At 40.1% G+C, this 24085-nt stretch overlaps 1 protein-coding gene across 10 annotated transcripts in view; it reads right to left on the bottom strand.

The window, feature by feature from the left end:
• ADCY7 (adenylate cyclase 7) overlaps nucleotides 1-24085 on the bottom strand; it is a 71149-nt gene that overhangs the window by 4646 nt on the left and 42418 nt on the right. For all 10 annotated transcript variants that reach the window (XM_074551189.1, XM_074551191.1, XM_074551190.1 and 7 more), the window contains 17 exons: nucleotides 22235-22396; nucleotides 21317-21466; nucleotides 18918-19066; nucleotides 18489-18600; nucleotides 16083-16210; nucleotides 15707-15865; nucleotides 12125-12257; nucleotides 10679-10864; nucleotides 8798-8841; nucleotides 8126-8206; nucleotides 7133-7205; nucleotides 6244-6341; nucleotides 5521-5605; nucleotides 3868-4005; nucleotides 2664-2726; nucleotides 1949-1987; nucleotides 508-665 (listed from right to left, as the gene is read on the bottom strand). In XM_074551189.1, coding sequence (XP_074407290.1) covers nucleotides 508-665; nucleotides 1949-1987; nucleotides 2664-2726; nucleotides 3868-4005; nucleotides 5521-5605; nucleotides 6244-6341; nucleotides 7133-7205; nucleotides 8126-8206; nucleotides 8798-8841; nucleotides 10679-10864; nucleotides 12125-12257; nucleotides 15707-15865; nucleotides 16083-16210; nucleotides 18489-18600; nucleotides 18918-19066; nucleotides 21317-21466; nucleotides 22235-22396 — 1958 coding nt within the window. The remainder of the gene's footprint in view (nucleotides 1-507; nucleotides 666-1948; nucleotides 1988-2663; nucleotides 2727-3867; nucleotides 4006-5520; nucleotides 5606-6243; nucleotides 6342-7132; nucleotides 7206-8125; nucleotides 8207-8797; nucleotides 8842-10678; nucleotides 10865-12124; nucleotides 12258-15706; nucleotides 15866-16082; nucleotides 16211-18488; nucleotides 18601-18917; nucleotides 19067-21316; nucleotides 21467-22234; nucleotides 22397-24085) is intronic.

Raw genomic sequence — 24085 nt, 5'->3', positions numbered from 1 at the left:
ATCTTCAACTATGAGACTATGCAGAGGAATCTGAGAAAGAGTTCAAAACTGACAGTAAAGCCTTTGCATGTGATTTCTCTTCAGTATTTTCAGTTTCTGCAATTAGATCAGGTAAATTACTGTTACTATTCAAAGTCCCTGTAAGAGTTCACCAACCTTGACTACCAAGCTTGAACCTCAGACTTTTAGCAAGGCTTTTCTTCACAACTTAAGATCAACCTTACTATGACATTAATATTCTGCTCTCCAGTCCTTAATGTAATCCAAGGCTCCTAGGGATCTCAGAAGCCACATGACAGAATTTTTTCAGAAAACATACACTTTGTTTAAAAAGTATATGTAAAAAAAGGTGGCATGGTCTAATAGAATTTCCTTGTTGTTAACTTTACAGAAAGGTTTGCACTGTCTGGCTTACATGATTTTGATATTTCAATATTCCAGTAAGTGCACAAAAATTTAACACTTCCTTAAATGAAGCATAAAAGGATGAGAAACTTTACAGTGCACCTGGTACTGTTGCCATAGTTGTCTTTGTGCTGAAGGGTATTGAAAATGATGAGGTAGACAGTCACAGCAATGGACAGGAGGAGAACTTTGAGTTCGAAGCTCATTTGAAGAAATACTGAGCAGGCAATGAACCCCAATATACAGCAGTAAGCATAATACTGTAAAAGAGGAATGTAAAGGTAAAGAGTCTTTGCATTATTCAGAACTTATGTCTAAGAAATGGTCAAACCACAAGAAATGCTCTGAGTTCATGGGCACTGCAATTAAAAGCAAAGAAATTGCAATCACTTAAAGCTTTATTTTTAATGGCACTAAAAGGATGAACTTAATATTGATTTTAGTTTACTTTTATAATTTGTTACGGGTAAACAAAATATTTAAACAGAAACCAATCAACATAAGTAAGCAATGCCACATAAAACCTGAAGTGTTGAGAATTTCTCTCCTGAATTTTATTAATTCAAATCATTATTTATTTAAAGTTTGAGAATAATCTAAAGTAGGTTCACAGTCCATAGAACCAGCAAGTCCAGCACTCTAACCCTGTTCTGAGTGTGCTTTCCCATTGTAACCTAGAGCAGATGCCCCATCCCCAGCCCCACACCAGTAACACATGGAGACTGTGGCCGGTTATCCAGCCTGAGACTCAGCTCCTCAGAAGAACTGGGATGCTAAGAAGCATTTCCAAGCTGTGGCCACTGTGCCCATCATGGAATTGCTGAGCACTTTGCCAGGGGAATCCCAGCTCAGGCAGGGTGTCCAAGGCCAGCCTGAGCTGGCAGCACCAAACATGGCACCAAGAGTACAGGAGTGTGGTGCAGACAGGACTGCTGCCTGCAGCCACGGGCACAGGAGTCGGGTGCTCAGCTGGCACACTTCAGGCTACAAGCAGCTCCAAAATTACCTCAACTTCTGCTCCTCAATGCACAAAGCAGTTTTCCCATCTGTAATAGCACAGGCCTACTACAGAACTGTGAGATTCTTGGCTAAATAATTAACATTTCTACTGAAGTGAATGAAACCAGAACAATTTATGAAGCAATTCCTAATCAGAGTCCATGTATCACACATTATACCAACTCTGTCATCCTAAGAGAGGTCTGTCAGCCACTTAAGCTCTTTCACTCTACAAATACACTTTACTGGGACACTTGCAAGTACAGCTCTCATCTTTCAGACTCAAACATTATCATCACCCTGTTCTGTTGTTTTCTCCTTAAAGATTTAGACCTACTCCTCAGTTTGAAATTTTTAAAACCTGCAAAGCAATGCTTTACTTAGCACAACAACAGCAGCTGAATTATCTTGATTTCATGAACAATTTTTATGCTCTCAGATATCTAAAAAAGTTTCCTTTTACACAGCAACAGAACCTGCCATTTGTCAGTAATGGACACCACATTCAAAGATCAGGCCTAAGTAAGATGCTTTCACTACTTACAGTTTCCTCTATGCAGGAATGAGTTGTGTTTTCAAAAGCCTGATGTACAAACATGCAAGAACAAAAAAATCACCAGGTGAGTGCAATGTTCTTTTCATTTGTGTAACTTATCATTTGTCATAAGCATCTGAATGAAAGGCTCCTCACACACCTTGCTGCACATAATTCAAAAACATGTCCATCATCTAAAGGGGTGGCCAGGTGACAAAGGGGCATCCCAAATATTTGGATGAACTCAAAATAGAACACTACTTTGGCATTAAAGAGACAAAAAGTGAAACCCCCAGAAAAAATACTTCTGTGTCACTAGTAAGTGCTGAATTTACCCTTACAGAAATGATGGAGAACACCTTGTGAATATGCTGAGAGACCAAATAAATCAAAACTTCAGTTTTATACATGAATACTCCAGACTTCTGAAAATCCCCAAAGGATACACAAGAAAGCTATACATAAAAATACAAAATATCCCTTAAAACTGCCTTGTGCCATGAGCAAGTCTTCATGTTCAATAGTTAAAAAACCCCAAAACCCTATCTTTATAAATAAAAAGAAAAAATATAAAAATATTGCCATCCATCATGACATCCTACATGATGGGAGTTGGACTTTGATGATCCTTGTGGGTGCCTTCCAATTCAGGATGTTCTATGATTCCATACCTACCATCCAAGACTCATTTCAGTCCTAGAAATTAAGACGGTATTTTACTCACACAGTTGCTAGCATTCAGGTCATTTGATCCAGTAAAGTTGGCAGGTTTGTTCTTTTCGGTAGTCTTGATTTATTGGAGGGGAAGAAAAAAAACCACAAGGCAAAACAAATCAATAAAACCAACATACAAACTAATTAGCAAGTAATCACTGATTTTTTACCCTATATATTTTATAAAGAGAGTTGATCTGGTTGTCTTTTCACTGCTATTGAATTAATGTTGAAATACAATTGCATCCCATATAGTTATGCTAAACATATATGCGCACACAAGCTGCAAAAAGGTTAACATTTATTTATTTTCTAATTGGGGGTTAAGGTTTACATTATGGACATGTTAATTTAGCAGCTATCTGGCACAAACATGTGGTTTTGTCTCACCCCCCAGTTTCACAGCTGCTGTTCCTGTTTTCTTTCAGTCTGTCTCTGGTGGTGTTCACATGACACCACTGTGAGTCAATTCAAGGACCTAAGCCAGCAAAAAACACCCTACGAAAGAAAATTGAGCATTTTCTGCAGTATTGCTTTCAGAAGGAACTCCCCATGGAATCAGAAGAATGGCAAGGCAAAGGAACGCATGGGATCAGGACACCAGTTTTGGTAGTTAACTATCAGTTAAGTGGAACTGTTAACACACAGAGCTTGTTTTAATAAAAAAAAAAAAAAAACCCAGCACAGTTATTCAAATGTACATGCCCCAGGTGCAATATAATATTCAAACTAAATTTAAAAGACAGATGCCATTTCCACTTTACTCCAGCAGCACCTATCCCCAATGCCTTTGCTTTTAGAAGAGAGCCAAGCCATTCTTCCCTCCCTCACCCACATTACTACCAGTGAGTGCAAATACCACAGTGAACTGCATAAAGTGCTGCCTGCCACTGCCAAACATTTCAAACCCCATTAAAACAGGAAACATCTTAGTGATGAGGGTTACAGTCAAGAGCTGTTATAAGTGCTGTCTTGAAAACCAGAAAAGTTTGTAGAACTGAAGTCTACCAAGTGTACTTCCAGTTCCACAAATTAGGAGCTTTTATTTTTAATGCTTTTAATGGACATCACGCACTATCCCTGTGCAAATCAACTCGTGTTGTAAGGCAGGCATTAGAAAAAGCAGCAGAATCTGGTACTTGATGGAAAGAAAGCAGGAAGTAACTGAAACTGTAGATTTTACAATATGTTCATTAATTAATGTGATTACTTACCAAGTTAAAAATGGCTATAATCAGCAAGGCAGCTATAGTGATGACTGCTAGAGGCAGCCTAAGCAAAGGCATTGTTTCCACCTTTTCTGAGACAGCACACAGATGGCGCAGGGGAGGCCACTGTTCTGAGCAGCACTTCTGTAAACACAATTCATTAGTTTCAGTAACAGATAACACTTTGATACAGGGGAAGAAATATTTCTAAATATAAAGTTGACCTTTTTTTCTGCAGGAGAGTGTCAAGAGCCTTCACTGGAATTCTAATTTACAATCTCCTCATTCTGAGTCAATGTCTAACATTTCCCTGGCTGAAAATAGAGACAATGCTTCCTTTCTTCAAAGGGGTTGGGCGCTAAAATTTTCTCAATTCATACTTTAAAAATACAGAATTTTGAAAGTTATAGAGAAAAGTTAATAAAATGCAGTAAAAATGTTGTGGCTTTTTTTTTTCCCCCGTTATAGAGCTATAATATTTGGAACTACATGTTCAGATTAATAAATTGAAACCAACTCTGGACAGTCCCCATTCTTGCCATCCTGCCAGCATTATTCTGTTATTTGACTACACCAAAACACTCCCAAGCATAAAACTCAAGTCTCATGCAGCTGCAGTCCTGGAATTTTCTATTTTGTCCATGTGTTTTTACACATGTAGAAAAAACACATGAATGCATATACACTCATCTCTCTCTCCCTCTACAGACACATATGCAAAAAAACCATGTTTATACATATACAAATACCATACATACATAAAATCCACAAATCTGTCTAACCATACAATTAAATGAGTCATACATCTTTATCCCATGTCCTGAGTGTAATTTTCTCTAATTTTTTTCTTTCCCCTTTACACAGCTTGACCATGGCTCTGTAAGAGACTTTCCCTCCCTGGAGAGCTCCATCCCCTCACTGGGTGCTGCAGTGCTGCTGCTGCACGTCCCTGCTCTGGCACAGTGCAGGTTTGATGAGCGCAAGGAACGTTCTGGAATCCCTTCTCAAAAATCCCTTCCCTCTCCCCACATTGCCCCCAGGCACTTCTTGAACTGAGAAGGCCTTTTTTTTCTTTTTTTTTCACTCTGTATCATTGAACTCTCTGTCACTATGGGCTCTCTCTGTCACTATATATTTTTAAATAGTAATTGCATGTGTTTAATAATGCAAAGAAAAAGGAACTACAAGTGCAAAGTGTCCCAATTGATGTAATGGTGAATTTGGAATTCTAACAGCCATGAAATTGTTGCCAATAAATTATTCATATGTTTGCAATTTTCATTACACTTCATAAATTATTATGAAAACAGATCTTCTGTTCCAACTTATTTCAATATTGTTTCCAGAACAGAGAATAACACTACTTACAACCAAAATTACTATTAATGACAAACATAGAAATACATTTTATAAAACCAACCCCATGTCCTCCCTCCTACCCATCTATTCCTGCACTCAAATAATTCTGAATTACTGGGAGAATTTTCAGACATGAAAATCTGTTTCAGGCAATGGAATCTTCTGGTAACCTGAGGTTCAAGGCTCCTGTATTTCCTATTGAAATTACTAAAATTTCATCAGCCTAAAAGACAGACCAAGTTGCTGAAATATATCCATCCCCCTTTGAAAACAGGAAGTGTTTTTTTAAAGTAAACTTACCAGACACTTGTCAGCAAAGCACACAAACAAAATAAGTGCAATGATGATGGCAACAACTCCAAAGGAAATTCCCAGTTCTGCAGTTCTAAACAGAAGAAGAGAGCACTAAAAAAACCAAGTTTAAATACGGTTTTTCTTCAAATAGCACTGAATAACAGTAACATCACACAGGTTACGGTTGCTCTGTTGCACAATCTCTGCTTTAAGAGCTTCTGCTCTGATGGCCTGAGCCACTGCCCTGTGCACAAACCACATGGAAACTGCACTGCAACAGCCATGAAAAACAAAGGTGCCATACACTTCAGAATTACCCATCCTCTGCTTTCTTGGAGCTGCGAGTAGCAGCTCAAAGCTGCCTCCTTGTAACTCTACAGAAAAGGATCACTGAGCACAGTTCAAGCTGCTAAATCCCATTTTCCTACTGCTCAATGTCCTTACAGCCAACTGTTCTTATAAAACAATATTCCTTACTTAACTGACCTGCTCCCTGTGTACTAAGCAAACAAAATATTAAAGAAATATTTCTATTTTATTTTCATACTAATATCTTGGCTCTTATGCCAACAACATGAATGCAATCCCTTATCATGGGGTAAATGAATGTATGTTTCTTAAATTTAACCCCTCAGGAACTCCAAAAAGTTCCAAAAAGAACCTCCACATGCATTTCACTTTAGCTGTTGGTTAATTTGAATTATAAATAATTAAAATACCAGCACTTACTTTGGCATGATAAGCATCTGGATCACAAATATACAGAGGAACACAAAACTGGCACACACAAAGTAACTCTTGAGTTTCAGGATAGGAATGGTGCGGTACTGAAACACAGAGAGAGCAAAGCACCAGGGCCCTTTCAGAGGTGTTTTTTCTTTGCTTTATTACATTCTTGTGATGACACATATATACAAGTTTATAATGCATTATTAAAAATACACTAAAACAGAACAAAATATCATCACCAGAAAAAACCCAATCACTTGAACATTGTTCAAGAAAAACAGTCCAGGCCAAAGGATAATTTCTACATTTCCAAGCTAAAGGGAAATCCAGGCAGTATGTAAAACAGCTCTCCACAGATTCCCATGGTCAAAATTCTTATCAGGAAAGGACATACACAGAAGTAAAGTGTACGTACAGATCCACACCAGTAAATACATCCACAGCACAGTAAATTTAACAGCAGTTATTCAAACAGAAAAACTACACTGCACCTAACAAATATCAGTATTATATCTACAATGGAACAGACACAGCAAACAAAGTGTTTTCATTATGGATACAGAAATCTTTTTTTTTTTCTTTCCTTCTTTAAATCTCATTACTTTTGAGGGAAGTCATTTATTTTAAAAAGTTATCAACTAACTCCCTTATGGCAAGAATTTGACCACAAATTAGAGACAATCTTATTTAAGCTCAGAATTTTCATTCTCAAGGAAGAATGACCAGTTCAAACACTCCTGAAATCTGCTTTCCATTAGTTACCAGAAACCTCTTACGATGTGCAGCCACCTCCAGAATCCAGTTTCAGAATGAAACATTTCAAACATATTCTTCTGCTGCTCTGAAGGGCAAACCAAAGACCAGAAAGGATTATTTTGTTCTTACCAACCTCTTTTTCAAGACCAGGTTCTGCAAAGATCAGTGAGAATCCACAGAAGTCATCTGACCTGCCACACCAGGGGCTGCAGCCAGAGAGAGACAGGGGTGGGTCAGCAGGAGCAGCCAGGGCCCAGGAGAGGACACAGAACCATCCTGCACCTCAGACCCACAGCCACTCCCAACACACGGCTGGTGCTTCTGCAAGGCCTTTATGTTTCATGGCAGAACAAAGCAGTAAAAACATAACATTTTTACTCATCTGACAGGCAGATCCACAACACTCACAGACAGCAACATCTGCCTAAGCTACATGAAAAATGTAGCTCCAAACCTTCCTGAAGGCTAAAGAATAGGAAAGTATAACAGCAGATGTTAGAGAGGGTTCACAGCCTCCAAAAACTTGCCCTAAATAATATCAGACTCCAATTAGGAATATCTGAGGTATAGCCTTCCCAGAATCTAGATGGAAGAAAGAGTTTTTCTTCTTCAATTCAGTGTTTTAAGAATTTGTTAGGAATGTAAATATTGTATTTTAAATTAAAACAAATAAAACCAAAAAAAAGAAAACCCAAACCACCACCAACACACTGCCTGTGTTTGTCTGCTTTTAAATGCAAATGCAGTGCCAAAGGAATTACCCTGCCCCTGACAGACGATTTGCCTTCAATGGACCAGACACTAAACTAATTTTATTACCCCCAAAACTGTTTTGACTTTCTACATAGTTTTTTGTTCAGAACAGTGCCCCATCTCATGACACTTCTTGTTTTAATAAAGAAAACTTTGAACAGAAAGACTGATCACTGGCTTCTTGCTAAATAACGCAGTAACAGTTTCATATTCAAATTAAAAAATAAACCAGAAGCTAAATAAAAACAAAGAGAAAAAAAGGGCAAGACAAAAACCCTGATAACTTTATACATATACTTTATATCTAGGCTTAAATTGAAAATGTAGGTAAATCTCAAAGAAAAGATGAAGAATAAATGAAAGTACTCCATACGTAGTTGAGCTGAGGCCTTCAATGGTTGACATCATTTCATCATAAATATCTTCCTCTATCCTTCCCTTCTGAGATGAATTTCTGAGGATGAAAAGAAGTCTGTGTCACAACTGCTAGTCAGAAACAAGTAATGGCTACAGAGCACACTTACTCAGCAAACAGTGGGGTGAGCCTCCAGGGAAAAGTTAAACCAAAATGCTCCAAACTGATTAAAAAATACACCCAGGAGCACTTCACTAAGCATTTCTCTAGTTACCCAAATAATGCAATTTTCAAGATAGCATTTTGACAAACTGAGGGAATGTTCCACAAGTGAAAATCAGCTCCTCACTTAACTCAGTGCTATGGGTACCATTGACAATTCTTATCACATTGTAATATTGTAATATAAGTTTGCTTGCTGCAGCCCAGCAAGCAAAATGGAACTTGAATGACTGGGGGGACAGTAAGACAAGAAGCTCCTTTTAGAGTCTGCCAACAATTACAAACGTGAGCTGAGAAATCTTCCCAAGGCCAAAGCTTTAGCTTAACCTTTCTAAGGCAGGACTACCATACACACAGTGATTAATCAACTAAATGATGACATCCTTACAGCACACTGAACTGCAAGAGGAGCACAGGAGCACCAAAAAAAAAAAAAAAATAGAGAAGAAAATAAGGTACTTGACAAACCTATCAGAAGTTCTCTGGCGCCCAGTAGAAGACAAAGGTATTTCCTAAATAAAATAGGAATTCAGAATAAGTTACACATTCTTTGAATAGCAAACAACTATGGAAAACAAACATCAAGAAACTACCAACACCATTTTTATTCAGAAATAAAAGAAATGTTTCTAAAAATCAATCCTTTTCAGCAACGTTTTCTGCTTTAACAAGTGAGAAGTGAGTGGTTTCTGACAAAAAAAGATCATTAGATCATCCCTCTCATTTTTCTCTACACACCAAAATAATTAAGCAAGCACCAGCAGAAACAAGCAGACTGGGAACCACTTCCACACATCTGAATGGATGCTTAATTTAAAATTTACTACAGCTGTGGCTCCAGGACCACACCTGACAGCATGCACATCTCCTGCTTCCACCTTTCAGAAAGGGAAGATGGAAGGAAAAATTATTTTTCTTATATTTTAAAATTTTAAAAACCTTATGAATTCTTGATCTTAAAAATTCTTTACTGATAAAATCCAGTTGCGAGGAGAGCATGTGGAGGGACTATTTATTTTCTATACATTTCAATTAAGTATTGAGTATGTCCATCTGTTTTTTTTATAAAAACCACATGGACCAGGCAGGATCTCAAGATGGGAAAAATAATAGGAAAAATAGATAATTTTGCTTTGAGGATATGTAGATTATAGTATGCTAGAGAGATTGGCAGTCTGAGAATGGTGAAGGTCTGACAGAAGGAGAAAGTCAGAAAATCTGCCTTTTCTGTCTGAAACAATCCAAGGAAAAGGCAACACAGCAACAACAGCAATGCACTTCTGAGGAGAGCAGCCAGTATTTTTCTGTACCTATTCACACTTCCCCTTACATGTTATTTCACTCTGTATCTCAAATCATGTATTTCCATATAAACTATGAGTAATAGTTTTCCATATAATTTCTCAACAAGAGACTGGAGGGAGTTCATAAAATAGTAGAACTTAAGAAATGCTTTCTCATTGTTCATCTTCCCTTGCTTTTCTCACTTTTCTTTGGCACAGAGGGATTAGACACTGTCCTACAGCCCATTAGCTCAGGGCTGGGGAAAGCACAATTCCAGAATGGAAGCTGGCAGTGTGCAGCGCTGACTGCAGAGAGCGAGGGACAGACACCCCTCAGCTGCGCACGCACTGCACACCAAGGGTCAGAGCAGCCCCACAGCCACCACAGGTGTGGGATCTCAAGATCTGAGTCCTGAGATGCCGGGCCTCCGAGACCACCCTTGGGGGGCCCGGGAGTCCTGGAATGTTGCCAGAAGTGTCTGGTGGCTGGACTTTGACCCTACACGGGAGACGACACCTGTATGAAGATAAGAGGACTTCACTGGGGTGAATGGCGAAAAGATTAGCTAATTAGAGGGTGAGACACAGGGTTTAGGATTTATGTACAGGGGGGTTTAGAGGAGTAAGATGGAGGAATTGGGGTGTGTCCTGTCCTCCTTCTTCTTCCTCTTCTCCTCCATCTTCTTTGGCCATGGTGGCACTCTTGGATTGGTTATTACTGAGAGTGCACCCAGCAATGAGAATAAATGGTATTGGGGAAAAATGATAAATATTGTACACGTAACAATGGGTATAAAAATACGTGGCGGTCCGGAGGACGACACAGTGTGCTCATGGCTGACTGCTGAGCAGATCTCTGTTCGGCTGAAAGAACATCTTTTAGATAAACAATTAATAAACATAAAAACCGAAAGAAGAACTGAAGCCTCTTCTCGTCCTTCGATACGCGGGCTGCCCCAAGGCCACCTCGGGCCTTTCCAGGCCCCTCAAACAGCCGAGATAAACCGGACACACAGGCAGGTGTGGAGTGGCACCAGAGCAGGTGGCGGCACGCTGGGTCACTGACCTTCCTGCGGCGGCCCTGCGAGCCCGAGCAGTCGCTGCTGACGCTCTCGCGGTGGCTGAGGTGCGCGAAGGGCCGCGCCGCGCCCCAGGACTCCAGGTAGCGCGTCATCCGCACCGAGGCGCGCATCTTCAGCCCGTCGTTCACCCGCGCCTTGGGGACGTGGCTGCTTGAGAGGCACTGCTTGGACTGGCAGAAAGAAAACACGTGGGCAAAACAGAAATTCAGGCAATTTACAAAATACTGAAGCTCTGCGTGTTGAGTAGTTTAAGACTCAAATCTCTCCGTTTTATAGGTCTCCGGACATATCAGCGACATGTCAGCCAACCTCAATTCCTTCATCCCATTTAATTAAGGTGAGCTAAAGCAAATCACAGCACACACAAAATTAATTGCTTCAGCTGCCTTCACCAGACTTGGCTTGCAACACTGCAACAAACTCCGCATTTATGTACAGTGATGCAAGGGCCCACAGGATCTTATGAACAGATACAGTTCCCTTGCAGTCAGCACTACAGCAGGGGAAAAAGGTGCCAAACTCCTGAGCTGCCGGGGTGTATCAAAAACAGTGGTTAGAAGATCCCACAAATTACAGACTCCACATTAGATTATATCTGTGTCACAGCTGCTGAGTCAGGCAGTACAGACAGTGTGTACAGCAATACCTTTGCAGAACTACAGAATAAACCAAGACATCAATGACTGATAATTCTCTAACATTTCACAAGTATCTTCAAGGGAGCAGAGACCATTATAATATTCATAGGTCCTCATTCTGAGAATATGTGCTGTGTGCAGCTGGGGGCGGACTGCAGTGTTGAAAAATATAACCAAGATAAGATTGAGTTCTTGCTAATTAAAAGTGGCTCTATGCTGTTCCTTCCTGTAGAGATCAGGAAGTAGTTTCTCATCTGCATTCTTTTTTCATTTGCAACATTTTACTCATCAACCACAAGCCAGTTGAAAATAGCAATAATTCAGGTGTTTGTAGCTACCAAGCTCTAAGGGAGCAACCCACAGTTGCTAACTTCACACTGAACAGAGGGTGAATCTTCCTTTTCAGATAGGGGGGAAGACATCTGATGCTATTTTACAGGGACTGTTTTATCTGCAAGTGGCCACACAGTACAGGTATTCTTTCATTCCTCATCTTTTGACCTGGGTTTTTGAGACACTTCATAAAAATATATAGTCAACTATGTCTTTTTACTTTAAGTGGGTCACAAAAGAGGTTTCAGCGTAACACTTCTTACCTCCAATGTAATAGGCATGTCATAAAGAAGCAGGATGTGCTTTCAGATCTGAACTCCCTAATCCAAGCTACTCAGGTGACTCACACCATGCTCTAATTCTGCATCTGAATGAAAGAGCTGTGTGCACCACAGAAACCTATGTACTTATGTGTGTATACACTTGAATAAATTTATATGTTTGAAAACAAATACATACCCTTGGATCAACCACTAAGTAGGTTTTGATATTCATGGATTCAAGGTAAGGGTCCCTCAGGTGTCCGTTCCCTTCTTCTACTTCATAAGCCTTGCCTAGGTGATTTAATGTTGCTTCAGTGATGTGCACACGGCTGAGAACGGGAGGAAGAACAAGAGACCCAAACACTCACAGAAAGGTCACATTAAGCATTTCATTTACATTTCAATGGCCCCTGCTGACATTTCTGCTTTCCAGACATCCCCTGCTTTGGCAGCCAACTGAAAAATCCTGCCAGTACTTAAAATTATATTTGCAATCTTTTACTATAGTACATCATTCACAGCAAGTTCCCTAAAAAACACTTCCCATAATGAGATAGTATTGGTTCAAAATTAAATTGAAATAAGCAGGGAAGTAAATGAAACAAGAAGAAATGTGATCAAAGGAGATCTGATGACTCACAAGACAGGCAGGCTCACAGGCAGGTTGTGAGAGCTGCAGGGAAAACTCATGAACAAAACACAAGCAAGGACTGCTTTGTGCTAGAAATGCATGAGGGTGAGGGGAGACACAGAGTCTGGGAAAAGAAAACTGGGGAAGGTTTTTGTTAACTCTGAGGAAAATTCTGAAAGTCTGCCTTTTCTGACTGAAACAATCCAAGGAAAAGGCAGCACAGCAACAACAGCAATGCACTTCTGAGGAGAGCAGCCAGTATTTTTCTGTACCTATTCACACTTCCCCTTACATGTTATTTCACTCTGTATCTCAAATCATGTATTTCCACATAAGCTATGAGCAATAGTTTTCCATTTAATTTCTCAACAGGAGACTGAAGGGAGTTCATAAAATAGCATTTCTTAAGTTCTACTTTCTCATTGTTCATCTTCCCATGCTTTTCTCACTTTTCTTTGGCACAGAGGGATTAGACACTGTCCTACAGCCCATTAGCTCAGGGCCGGGAAAAGCACAATTCCAGAATGGAAGCTGGCAGTGTGCAGCACTGCTGCCTGACTGCAGAGAGCAAGGGAATCACTCCTGTATCCACCTCCCCTTCCTAAAGCTGGACATAGGTTTGCATGAAGGTAACGTGTCCAAGACCTAAGAACTACTGGCTGCAGCTTCTAAGAAGGAGGAATAAAACATTCCTCAGTACTTTTGAAGCCAACAGTAAGAGCTGAATTGCAGAAGGTGCCTGCTTTTATCTGTGTACTGGTAGTTTTCTCAAAAAAAGTTTAGTTGTTACCTTGACTATACACTTCTGCAGTTATGGTGAACCTTCAAATCTGAAATTTTAAAATTTGCTCTAAAGCATAATTTTTTTCCACAGAGACTGGGGTATTCTGGGTGATGTCTGTGCCCTGAGCCTTAAAACCCAGCCATGTGCTGCAGCAAGTTTCCTGTGCTTTTCCCTTTCCTCCAAAAAGCAGTACATTTGTTCACTACCTACCATTTTACATTTTACCAAGCTTCCTCTCCCCCCTCCCTCAAACCACACACTGTGTAGGACATTTCTGATCTTAGTGCAAACTTCCCTTCCAGTCAGGTGCCAGTGATCTCTCAGCAGTTCCTAATTGCTCCCTGGGTTCCAGGATAAGCACATCACCAGGAGCTGCTCTCCCAGGCGAGCTGGAGCACGCGCTGCTGCCCTTGCTGTGCCAGGACAGAACACCCAGCACAGTGGGAGCCTCCAGCCATTTACACATCAGAGAGAATTGGTCATAAACGCATTTCTAGTTTTGGTTTTATGCTATTCCTTTCTGCTTTAGTAGTGGATTAACACTGTTATGAATGTAAGTAATTTTTAAAATCACAAGGAAGATGAATAAGGTTACTCTGACACTGGACAGAAAATATTTCAAAAGCTAGAAGCTTTCCTGCATCCCTCCCTTCAAAAGTCTTTAGAATTCCTTCATTTACAGAAACTCAAAATAGATATGCTTCCTATTTTAAGCAAAACCTTTGGCTGGCTCCTAATGGCAAATTGCTTCCAAAGGAGCAGGACTAGCTGACTTTGGACTAAGGAATCCCCAACAAATAATTCCTTGCAGAGCAGAAAAAAAATACAACATAACACTTCCATAGTGAATAATACCCCTTCCACCCTGTCAGGCTCAGTCTTCCACAGGTGGAAGATGTTTCCCCTGGCCACTTTTGAAACACAACATGAGTGAGTACTACACAGCTATAGGTAGAGGAAGTAATAAGAAAAATATTTCCGAATCAGCATGACAAACTAAACCAGCTTAATTCCTTAGCAGTTTATCAACTAGAAACCTGACAAGCATACAGGAATAATCAGAGTTTTCAAGATTAGGCAAAGGTCCCAAACGTGACTAACAAAGTGTGGGTATGTGCCATATTCAGAGTCATGCCGTTTGTTTTACCAACAAAAGAAACTTTACAACTCTGTATTCTTGTTTAATCACGCTGAATCAACACAGTAAACCCTTCAGCCTGGCTGGTGGTGTAACTGTTCACCAAGCTCCAAGTAGCTTTCTGTTTCAGTGACCAATGCAACAAAGTATTTTGATATTCATAACCTCTTATCACTTAATAAACCACTTTAATTTTTAAGTTATAAGTTACAAGCATATACCTAAAAGCTATCTGAGGTATAGAAATAATAAGAGAAGCTATAATGTCACTGGTTAGAAACACTTAATAAAAATAACCAATCTGCACAGACTACCATGACACAAAAAAATCATGGTCTGATTTGGGAATGAAAAAAGAAAAAGTCTTATATTGGCCTTTTTTGTGTAAATACTGAAATAAGAAAGAAAAAAAAAAGAGAGTTTTTTAGATGAATTCTAATCCTTAAATTTAACTTAGAAAACAGGAAAAGAATATACTTTCCTAAACAAAGAAAATGCAAATGTTGATGGTTTTGAAAAACATTTATATTTGTTGTGCTCAATGAGGGTCCTAAAAAGACTACAAGAGACCAACCTCAGCCCCAATCCTTGTATCACTGAGCAGCAGCTCATGGTAAATTATACCCCTGCTCTGCCTCAATCCTCCCATTCAGCACCACTCCCTTCCCTTCCTTCTGCCCATGGCAAATGCACAACAAACAACAGCTCCACACTTTCCTTGCTGGGATACTCCCATCAGGGTGCATTTTAATTTCTGAGTTGCTTATGAGGTTTGAGCGGTGAATATAGAGCTGACATAAATCAAGCGGAGCTGATCGATGCATTAGCAGAAACGCTGGGCAAAGACAGCTTGGCCTTGTTGACCTAAGGAGCACAACTGTTCTCTGACTAAACTCACAAACGTAGAATTACCCCCGTGTACAGCATGGATTAACTAAGTCAACACAATGCACATGTTTCTCCCATGAAGGGATGGTCAATAAGCAGCCTCTTGCCTAAGAATAGAATTTTATAGCTCACAGAAAGTACGAACATTTTACAGCTCTGCTAAGCACACATCTGTCCTATATCCACCACCCTGGGTGAGGAAGTGACGGACCCGGGGCCGTGCCAGCCCGGCTCAGAGGGCTCGGAGGGGACAGCCCCGCACGGAGGGGACACCCAGCCCCAGCCCCGCACGGAGGGGACACCCAGCCCCAGCCCCGCACGGAGGGCTCTCGCTCACCCCGGCACTCCGGCAGACTCCATGCGGTTGGCCAGGGACACGTCGTGTGACCACACATCGTACTGCCACTTCCTGAGGCCGATGACCCCGCACAGCACGTTCCCGGAGTGGATCCCGACCCTCATGTTGATGTCCACGCCCGTGGCTTCTCTCACCTGCCTGGGGAGGCATCGGGGGTTAGAGCAGACTGGACATTTCATCTCCTCCTCCTGTCTCATCACACACTTGGTGCAAAATTTACAGTCAGAACTATGCAACTACAGCTAATAAATACACTTTGAATGTTGACAAGAAAACAAAATACTTAATTCAATATCTCAAATCTCAATATCTGCACAGTATTTATATTTTAATCTGCCTTCTGTGTAACACTTACTTTATTGCTTCACACATGTCGAGCCCCATTTTAACACAGTTCCTGGCATGAACTGGTAAGGACACAGGCAGGCCTGACACACAGTAGTAACAGTCGCCCAGGATTTTTATTCTCATGCATTCATTCTCCTGCAAAATTACACCAAACATTTTATTACACCAAAAATTAACTCCAAAGGTTCAGGTTTCAGAAAGACAGGCTTTATTCACTCCTTGTTGAAACAAAGCTTACTTCTTCTGTCCCATGTCTGAAAGCCTGGACATTGCTCACTGGAGAGAACAAAAATGACACTTTAAGCATTTCTGAAATAAAACCATCTTGTTAGTTTCTTGTCTTTTTGTTGGAACTGTGTGAAATTGAAAAAATCATAAATAAAATAAAACCGTCACAAAATTTACCATCTAAAAGATGAAATCTACTTATCTATCTTTTAATCTTCATCTGATTTATGGACAGTTTTCCCTCTATTTTTACATGGCAGCCTCATAAGTAACAGTGTGAGGTGTCATAAAACCTTCCAGCACTGAGGGAAAACTTGGAAATTCAGATGCCCAACCTGGTAGTTGTGCAGATGAAAATTGGGAGTTTTTGTTATTTCAAACATGACTGAACAGTAAGCTGGCACACACTACTGTTTGCTATTGTTAATAAAAAACTCACAATACTAAATGGTAGCAAAAAAAATTTTCCTAACTGTGCAACAGATACTGCTGCCAATGACTGGCAGGAGAGAGCAAAAGTCTCTGATACTGTCTTTTGTGAACACTTTACTGAAGAATTTTAACTACAAAGCTTGCAAGCAAGCCAGGACTAATTCTGCAAGGCTGTGTAATGTTTGACTGACGAGCAGAGATGGCTCAATTTGGGCCAGCCAAGAGCTCCAGCTGTTCAACACTACCTGCTGTGGGAACACAGTTCCTAAATCAGCTCCAAAATCAGCCCAAATATGTGGCAATTTCCCAAACTGAGCTGTTCTCCCTCATCAGTTAAAGCCTTAGGGAACATCCATCATTCTCCACATCTTAATCCACCCCAGTGGGTTCTGAGCAGTGCCACAAGTGACAAGCTCAGAGGGATCAGCAGGAAAAACCAGCCTTGGATTAGAACTTCTGCACTTCAGCATCCAGCTCAGCCATCAATTTTTATTAGGTAAATTGGAGCTTGCAAGATTTGCACATTATGGAAAAGATGACAGAATACTCCCTGGCAGAACAAAAATAGCACAAAAAGCAGGAACCTCTTCTCACAGCTCAACCACAGAGTTGCAAAAGACCTTGACTCACTAAATCCAGACATTTCAGTGCAATTTGCATACAGCAGTGAGAAATTGAAACTCATCACTCAAAATCTAGATTTTTTTTCTCTTTTTTTGTCTGCAAAACAGTTACAAAGCCTTACCAAATGTGTTTAACCTCAGCTTGTACTTCAGCATTAGAATGAATTTTGCCTTTTGGCAACTAAGATGACATAACTTACTCTGTCTTTAGAGCTGCTTCACAACAATACAATTGCAATAGCATAACTTATTTTCAGTACTTAAACATTTAACAACTGAATTCAGATAAATGCAAAAATTAGCCATGTAATTTAGGCCAAAATATTACTAGCATCTTAGTCAGGTTTTAATCAGTGGTATATTTAAGAGTTTATTCAATAATATCCACAAGGGTTTAATTACAACAATTTCACTCCTCTGCTACATTAATAATTTTAGAGTTTTCCAACTTTCTGAATTTTTAGGGTTTCACAAACACAATACACAAACATGTAGATGATACAGTCCCTGTAATGTGAGAACTAAAAACCTGAGTTTGTGATGACTGCTAGAAAAAAATTAATCTCAAGCAGCCCCTGGAAGTGGTAACAACTCCTGCCAGGCTGAAGGGTCAGTATTGAGGCTATGGCTTAACAGGGACCATTTTAAACTACTCCCCAGCCTTACACTTTTTTGTAAGTATCCATTAGTAACAGGAAGCTTTCTTTAGTTCCCTCCTGAGCTAAAGAACTCTTTGCCTGATGCCTCTGAATTTATGAACTTAAGTGTGTGTCTGAGAGTTCTCCATTTGTGGAGTCCAACAAACCTGCAAACTGAACACAGCAAAGCTCCTCAGTGGAGTTTGCACACAGAACCTCCCACAGCCCTGCTGCAATCACTTACCACCATCAGACAATTTCCTAAATGATACAGATAAACCTCCACACCCAAGAACTGGAATTACAGTAGCAACTTGTTACATTTCCCATTTTTGATTTACATTTTGTTTTAATGTGATTTTTCCAGTTAGCTTTAAAGCAAAAGCAGTTTTGCCTTCCTGACTTATTGACAAACACCCAGCTGCCTCCTGTTGTGCAAAAAGACTTCTTTTTCCAAAGGCCTTCATCCTGCAGCACAAACTGTACACCTACCTTTGCAATCTGATCAAACTTTCCAAAGAGTTCATTCAGCATCACTACGAGTTCCTTAGGAGAGCAGTCACTGGCAAGGCGAGTGAATCCTACGATGTCTGCATAAAGAATGCTAGACAGGAGCAAAAGGAAAACGGCAAAAGCAGGGAAAGTGAAATATGAAGATACCTCAATTCCACAGTCAGCATAACTATTGAAATGCACTTAACAGAAAACACCTCTCTCCTCTTTGGGAAACAGCTCCAGCAAAAGGGTTCAAGTATTTCCCCTTGATTTAAAAGACAGCACACCAGTTCAACACGTTATCTTCCCACAGCAGGAAAGAAGCTCACTTCAGCCTCAAAGTCTGCCTTTAAATTTCAATTTCACTGGACCACAGGTACTGATAAGAATCAGAAGTTTATATCAATTTCTGGGGCTTCCACTTACCTAACATTTTGGTGCCTTTTTACATATAGGCTGTGGAAGTTGTTGTCATGCATCTGCCTGTTATCATTAGTTTCCTTCAGTCGCTCAATGATTGCCAGCTTCATTTCCATAGAGATATGAGCAGGAAGGATGGATAAAAGCAAATTTTCCTAAAAAGTGGGGGTAGGAATAATTGTGCAAAATTATTAACACAGTAAGTTTGAAACTGCAGAATTCTACTGACTGCAAGAAGGCATTAAAAAACCAAAACAAAATGCTTTTGAGTAATGCATGTCAGGTTTTCCAGAAGATATTTTTACATTGCTGTTCTCCAAATTATTGATTTCACATTTATGTTGCATACTTTTTATTTTGTTCCTTGTGGCCAAGGTGTGACATTCCGTTTTAACCATGAAACACACACACACAAAATGTACAAAATTCTGTACTACATTTTCTGGATAAATTACATTTTATTTTGTCCCTGATGTCAGTGTTATGTTAGCATTGTCTGATAAAAGTTCTGTAAAAGCTTATGTTTTGTACCTAACAATCTATTCAGTTTTTAAAATAGCTGTAAATTCTCAAATACTGGAAAAGCAGCAGCAGATACAAAAGTGTCAGCTGCATGCTGCTATAGCTAATGTGAAGCAATGCCAGAGAAATGAAGCCTTTTGAACTGAGAGAAACAGACTCCTCCAAACCCACTTCCATTGTTTGACTATTCAGGACACCCTTTTACACTGGCTCTCTCTCAAAAGCCCATTCTTCAAAAAGACCCTGGCAAGTTGCTGGGCAGAAGAGGATGACAAAAAAGAGAATACTTTGAGTGAGGAAGGGCTCTCCTACCGCAGAGATGGAAGAGGAAATGCTGTGTGGAGCAGCTACAAGCAGGAACTTTTTCAGACAATATCAACAGCAAGATTAGCACATTTTGCAGCCAAGAAAAATGCAAAATGCTGTCCCCTGGGACCAAGTCCTTGTCCCCTTTCTCTGGCAGCCCAACACAGCCCTGTTCAGGCAGCAGTAAGCTGCCAAGGTTGTTTAACCAGTGCCTGCCTCCAAGAAGAAATACGCTGGGATCACAGTGGGAAGAGACAGTCCTTGAGCATCGAGCACTCATCTGCACAAGGTGTGGGCAGCAGTTTACCTTGAGACTGATGCCAGAACTAGAAATACCTCCTTTCCCTCACCTACTGTTTGGTACTAGGAGAGTCAGACCTGGGAAAGACCTTAAAGTGACAGCTGAATCCCAGGGAATATAACAGGGCCTTTGGGAGACTGACACATCCCACAGTGTTCAAGGAAGCAGCAAGGAACCCTGAACTGCAGCTCTCACATCTTTTTCACAGAGAAGTGGGTGGCAGAAAGGATACTCAGAATTGCCTGACAAATTGTAACATGGTTGAAAAGAAAGCCCTCTGTAGACTCAAGCACATTTACACTTCAAACAAGCAACCATAAAAAAAAAATCCCAAAACCAATATCCTGAACACCCATGGAAGTGAGCACATTGCCCAGGAAATGAGAGCACACTGCCTGCCCAAGGTGATCAGAGGCTTCCCCAGCAGCTGCGTGGGGAAATTCTGGCAGGGCTTTCCTGCAGATTTGTCATCTCATCTCCCAAGATTAGCATCAGAGAACAGACCGCACTAGCAGCGTGGCACTTTCTGCTTCCCGGTTGGATCAGGGCAGTCAGTTCTCAGCCCCTTCTTTTTATCTAATAACTGGTGGGCAGAGAACACGATACACATCAGCCTTGTAGAGCACTTCTTAACCCTATTTGTACCAGGAAAGGTGCCCCAGTTTCAGCTTTGGTATCTCTCTACAAAACTTCCTCAGTAAGAAATTCATGCTTGCTTATTCTTTGAATACCACTGGAGTTTATGGAAATAAATATTTTTATCTAATACATTATTTCTTTTTCTCCCTTCACATCCAATTTTCTCCTTTTAGCAAAGGAAAAACAGTTTGTGAGACAATAAAATATAAGAACAAATAATATAAGAACAAATAATACTTTAGAATTCAATGCAAAAAAATATGACCAAGGGAGCCATAAAACTAACTCTTAAAATTACCTTACAAGTGATTTCAGGGCATTAAGAATATGTCCTCTTAAGTTATCTTAGCCAGTCCCAGGGAGAGTTTATTCTAGGAAAAGAGGAACTAAAAATGACTGGCAATTACATTCCTGTTACAAATACTGTGATTTTCATGTAGACAAGCCCCAGAAAACAGCTTCCTCCCTTTAACTTCCTTCTTTTGTTACAAATGGCACAACTTTTATTTTTGACACTAGGTGGGTATCTCAAAGATTGGACCAAACCTTTCAACATGGATTAGTCACCAACCTTATGAATTTATGCAGACTTTGGAAATGAAAACAAGCAACTCATAACATGAGCTAGCTCACTCACTTGCTGCCTCTTTTCAATCTTCAGTTTCATTCGGACCTGGATGCACTTTAAGGTGTATCTGTACAGATCCCATGAAGCAACCTGCATTTGGCGTTTGTGAAATGCACCCATCAAGTTGCCACAAAGGAAAATTACAGCATTGGCAAGGAGCTGCACGAGAAGAAAAATATTTACCTACTGCAGGGCAGTCACTGATACTTCACCAACACACATATTAGTCCCATAAAACACAGTCAATCCCAGACCATGTCTCATTTCCTCTTACCCATCCCATAACAAATCATTGTTGCTATTACCCAGGATGGACCTGGCAGATGCAATCTGACTTTCACAGTCACAATAACGAAACAGAAAATGCTATGCTATCATTCAACATTTACTTGCAGGCACCAGTGTTTGGTTTGTGGAAAAGCAGGGCACAACTGCTGCCTCAGCATGCTGTGTGGAGCCTGGCACACCCTGCACACAGGAGCTGGGGGCTCCTGTTAATGAGCACACCCTGGTGCTGAGTGCTGGAGCCCTGAACTGCCAGGCTGCGCTCCCAGCCCCCCTGGCACCCCAGGGCAGCAGTGGCCCTTGTGATCTGCCCTGTGGGCAGTGCCTGGTGAAGGTGGGTAGACCCACCTGAAGGGGCACAGGTTGGGAAGAGTGACTGTGACTGAGCTAGGCATGTTTTTAACAGTTTAGTTTAAAAATTAATTTAACAGCCCTGATTTTTCCACTTAAGTCAGAAAAACAAAATTGCTCTGTAGATTCAAAAATTTGCAAATTTACAAAAAGCCTAAGGGATTTTGGAGCCAAGGTCCAAATCCACGAACTTGAAACATCAATGGAACTTTTCTTAATAGAACAGTTATGCCAAAAGCAAAGGGAAGCTTGACTAGAGTATTTTATTATGTAACCAAGCTATTTCCTTACCTGAAAAGGAATGCGTTCCTTATTTCCTTCAGATGTTACACTTACCACAGTTAAAACAACAATATGGGAGAGAGCAGAAACAACACTAATTATGACAGCACCTCTCATCCCAAAGGGTAGCATGGTATAAACTGTGAAGATTATGAACAGAAAGAATGGCACCTTTGGAAAGAAAAAGAAAAAATAAGAAAGAATCACACATACATGTTAGTAGGTAACTGCCAGAAATCACTACAGAAACAGGAGCAAGGCAGTGGGATTTTTACTCAATTTCAGGCTGAACAATTAGATATTGATGTTTCAAAAGACAGTTAAAACCATAAGGATAGTGGTAGTTCTAGGAGTTTTGAGGAATTAACAGTTATAGGTTCATAGACAAGATGGGTTAATGTGACATATCAATTATAATTTTTTCACTTGTCCTTGCCCTTTATTCTGAACTTATCCTTTACAGCTGGAGATGCACTTTGGATGCACTTTGTACTCACAAATCAGGAACAGTGTGTTGCAAGGCTAGCAATACTGAATCAGGTTTCTCACCTGTTGGAAGATATTTCTCTAATTTTAACATCACCCAGTCACATGTGTAGGTTTGCTTTGTGTTTGATAAAAACCGAAAATCCAACCAATACTTCCTGGTCCTCCCACAAGAGAATAACCTTTATTACCACTAACCACATATTTAGCTGCACACCTTTTATAAAATGCACAACTGAACTGCTCCAGATCAGTGGGAAGGTTTGTAAAACTTGAATTCATATTTATAGACTTGTTACAATTGTCAACTTGTATACATAGGGAAAGTAACAGCCCTGATCAGAGGAATATATTGCAGCATTCCTGGCTCAGCTCCATCTCATCACAGCAACTAAATTGTGCCTCTCCAGACAAGAGCTTCCTTCGAGGAAGTCTCAAGGTCCAGTCTGCCCTTAAATATTTTCCCAGAATAGACTGTCTGATTATTGCTGTCGCAGTCAAACTAACAGGCAAATAAAAGTTTTCTGTCTATATCTTACTACTTTAACTGGAGTAAAAACATTTTTTTTCTGCCATATTTGCAACTCCCATCACACAACATTCTGAATGCTGTGTGATAGTTTTAGAAGCACAAGAAAAGGATGGACAAGCAAAAGCCATACCCCATTTAAACAGCAGCTTTAATTAGTGATAAATTCATAATCTGGGGTGAAATTCTGAAGTAACTCTATTCACTTTCAGAGTAGGGCGTCCTTATATTTTAGACTTAAAATCAATAAGAATGAATTATTACCACATGATGGCACCACATTGGCTTGCAGCACTGAAAGCAGCAAAACCAAATCGTGCTTTGTTACATATTTGCATTTATAGTTAAGATCAATACATTTGGGGGTGGGGGGTGGTTCCTAAGGTAATAGTCACTTCCTTAAGTTAAAAAATACCAAACAGCAACTCTAAATGTACAGTGCTGGATCCAGGCCATAATACAAATCAGATTTGGGTTGTTTAGCTGATAATTTATATCTTTCATTATTCAAATAAAGAAGGGAAGGGGCAGAGTTCATAAAACAAGATAAAAATTAATTAAAACTCTTCTGCTTGCATTATGAGATCTTAGGAGGAGTTTCCTACAAATTATGATATTTTTGGCTTCATGAAATCACCCATCTTCTGATCAGAGATAGCAAGCAATGAAATTTAGCCACACCCAGCAATGCCAGGATGTGTCATTAATCCTTATTGTTCCTTCACCTCTCACACTGACTTAAAAACCTGCTCCCTAGGGCACACCCAGCTCTGGAGTCCTTTATACATTTCTTGAACTCTTCTCTGATCCAAATAAATTAACAAAGCAAGTATTATTAACAAAAA

Source organism: Zonotrichia albicollis, chromosome 13 (genome assembly GCF_047830755.1).
Source record: "Zonotrichia albicollis isolate bZonAlb1 chromosome 13, bZonAlb1.hap1, whole genome shotgun sequence".
Lineage (NCBI taxonomy): Eukaryota > Metazoa > Chordata > Aves > Passeriformes > Passerellidae > Zonotrichia > Zonotrichia albicollis.
This window is presented reverse-complemented; position numbering and strand designations above follow the sequence as displayed.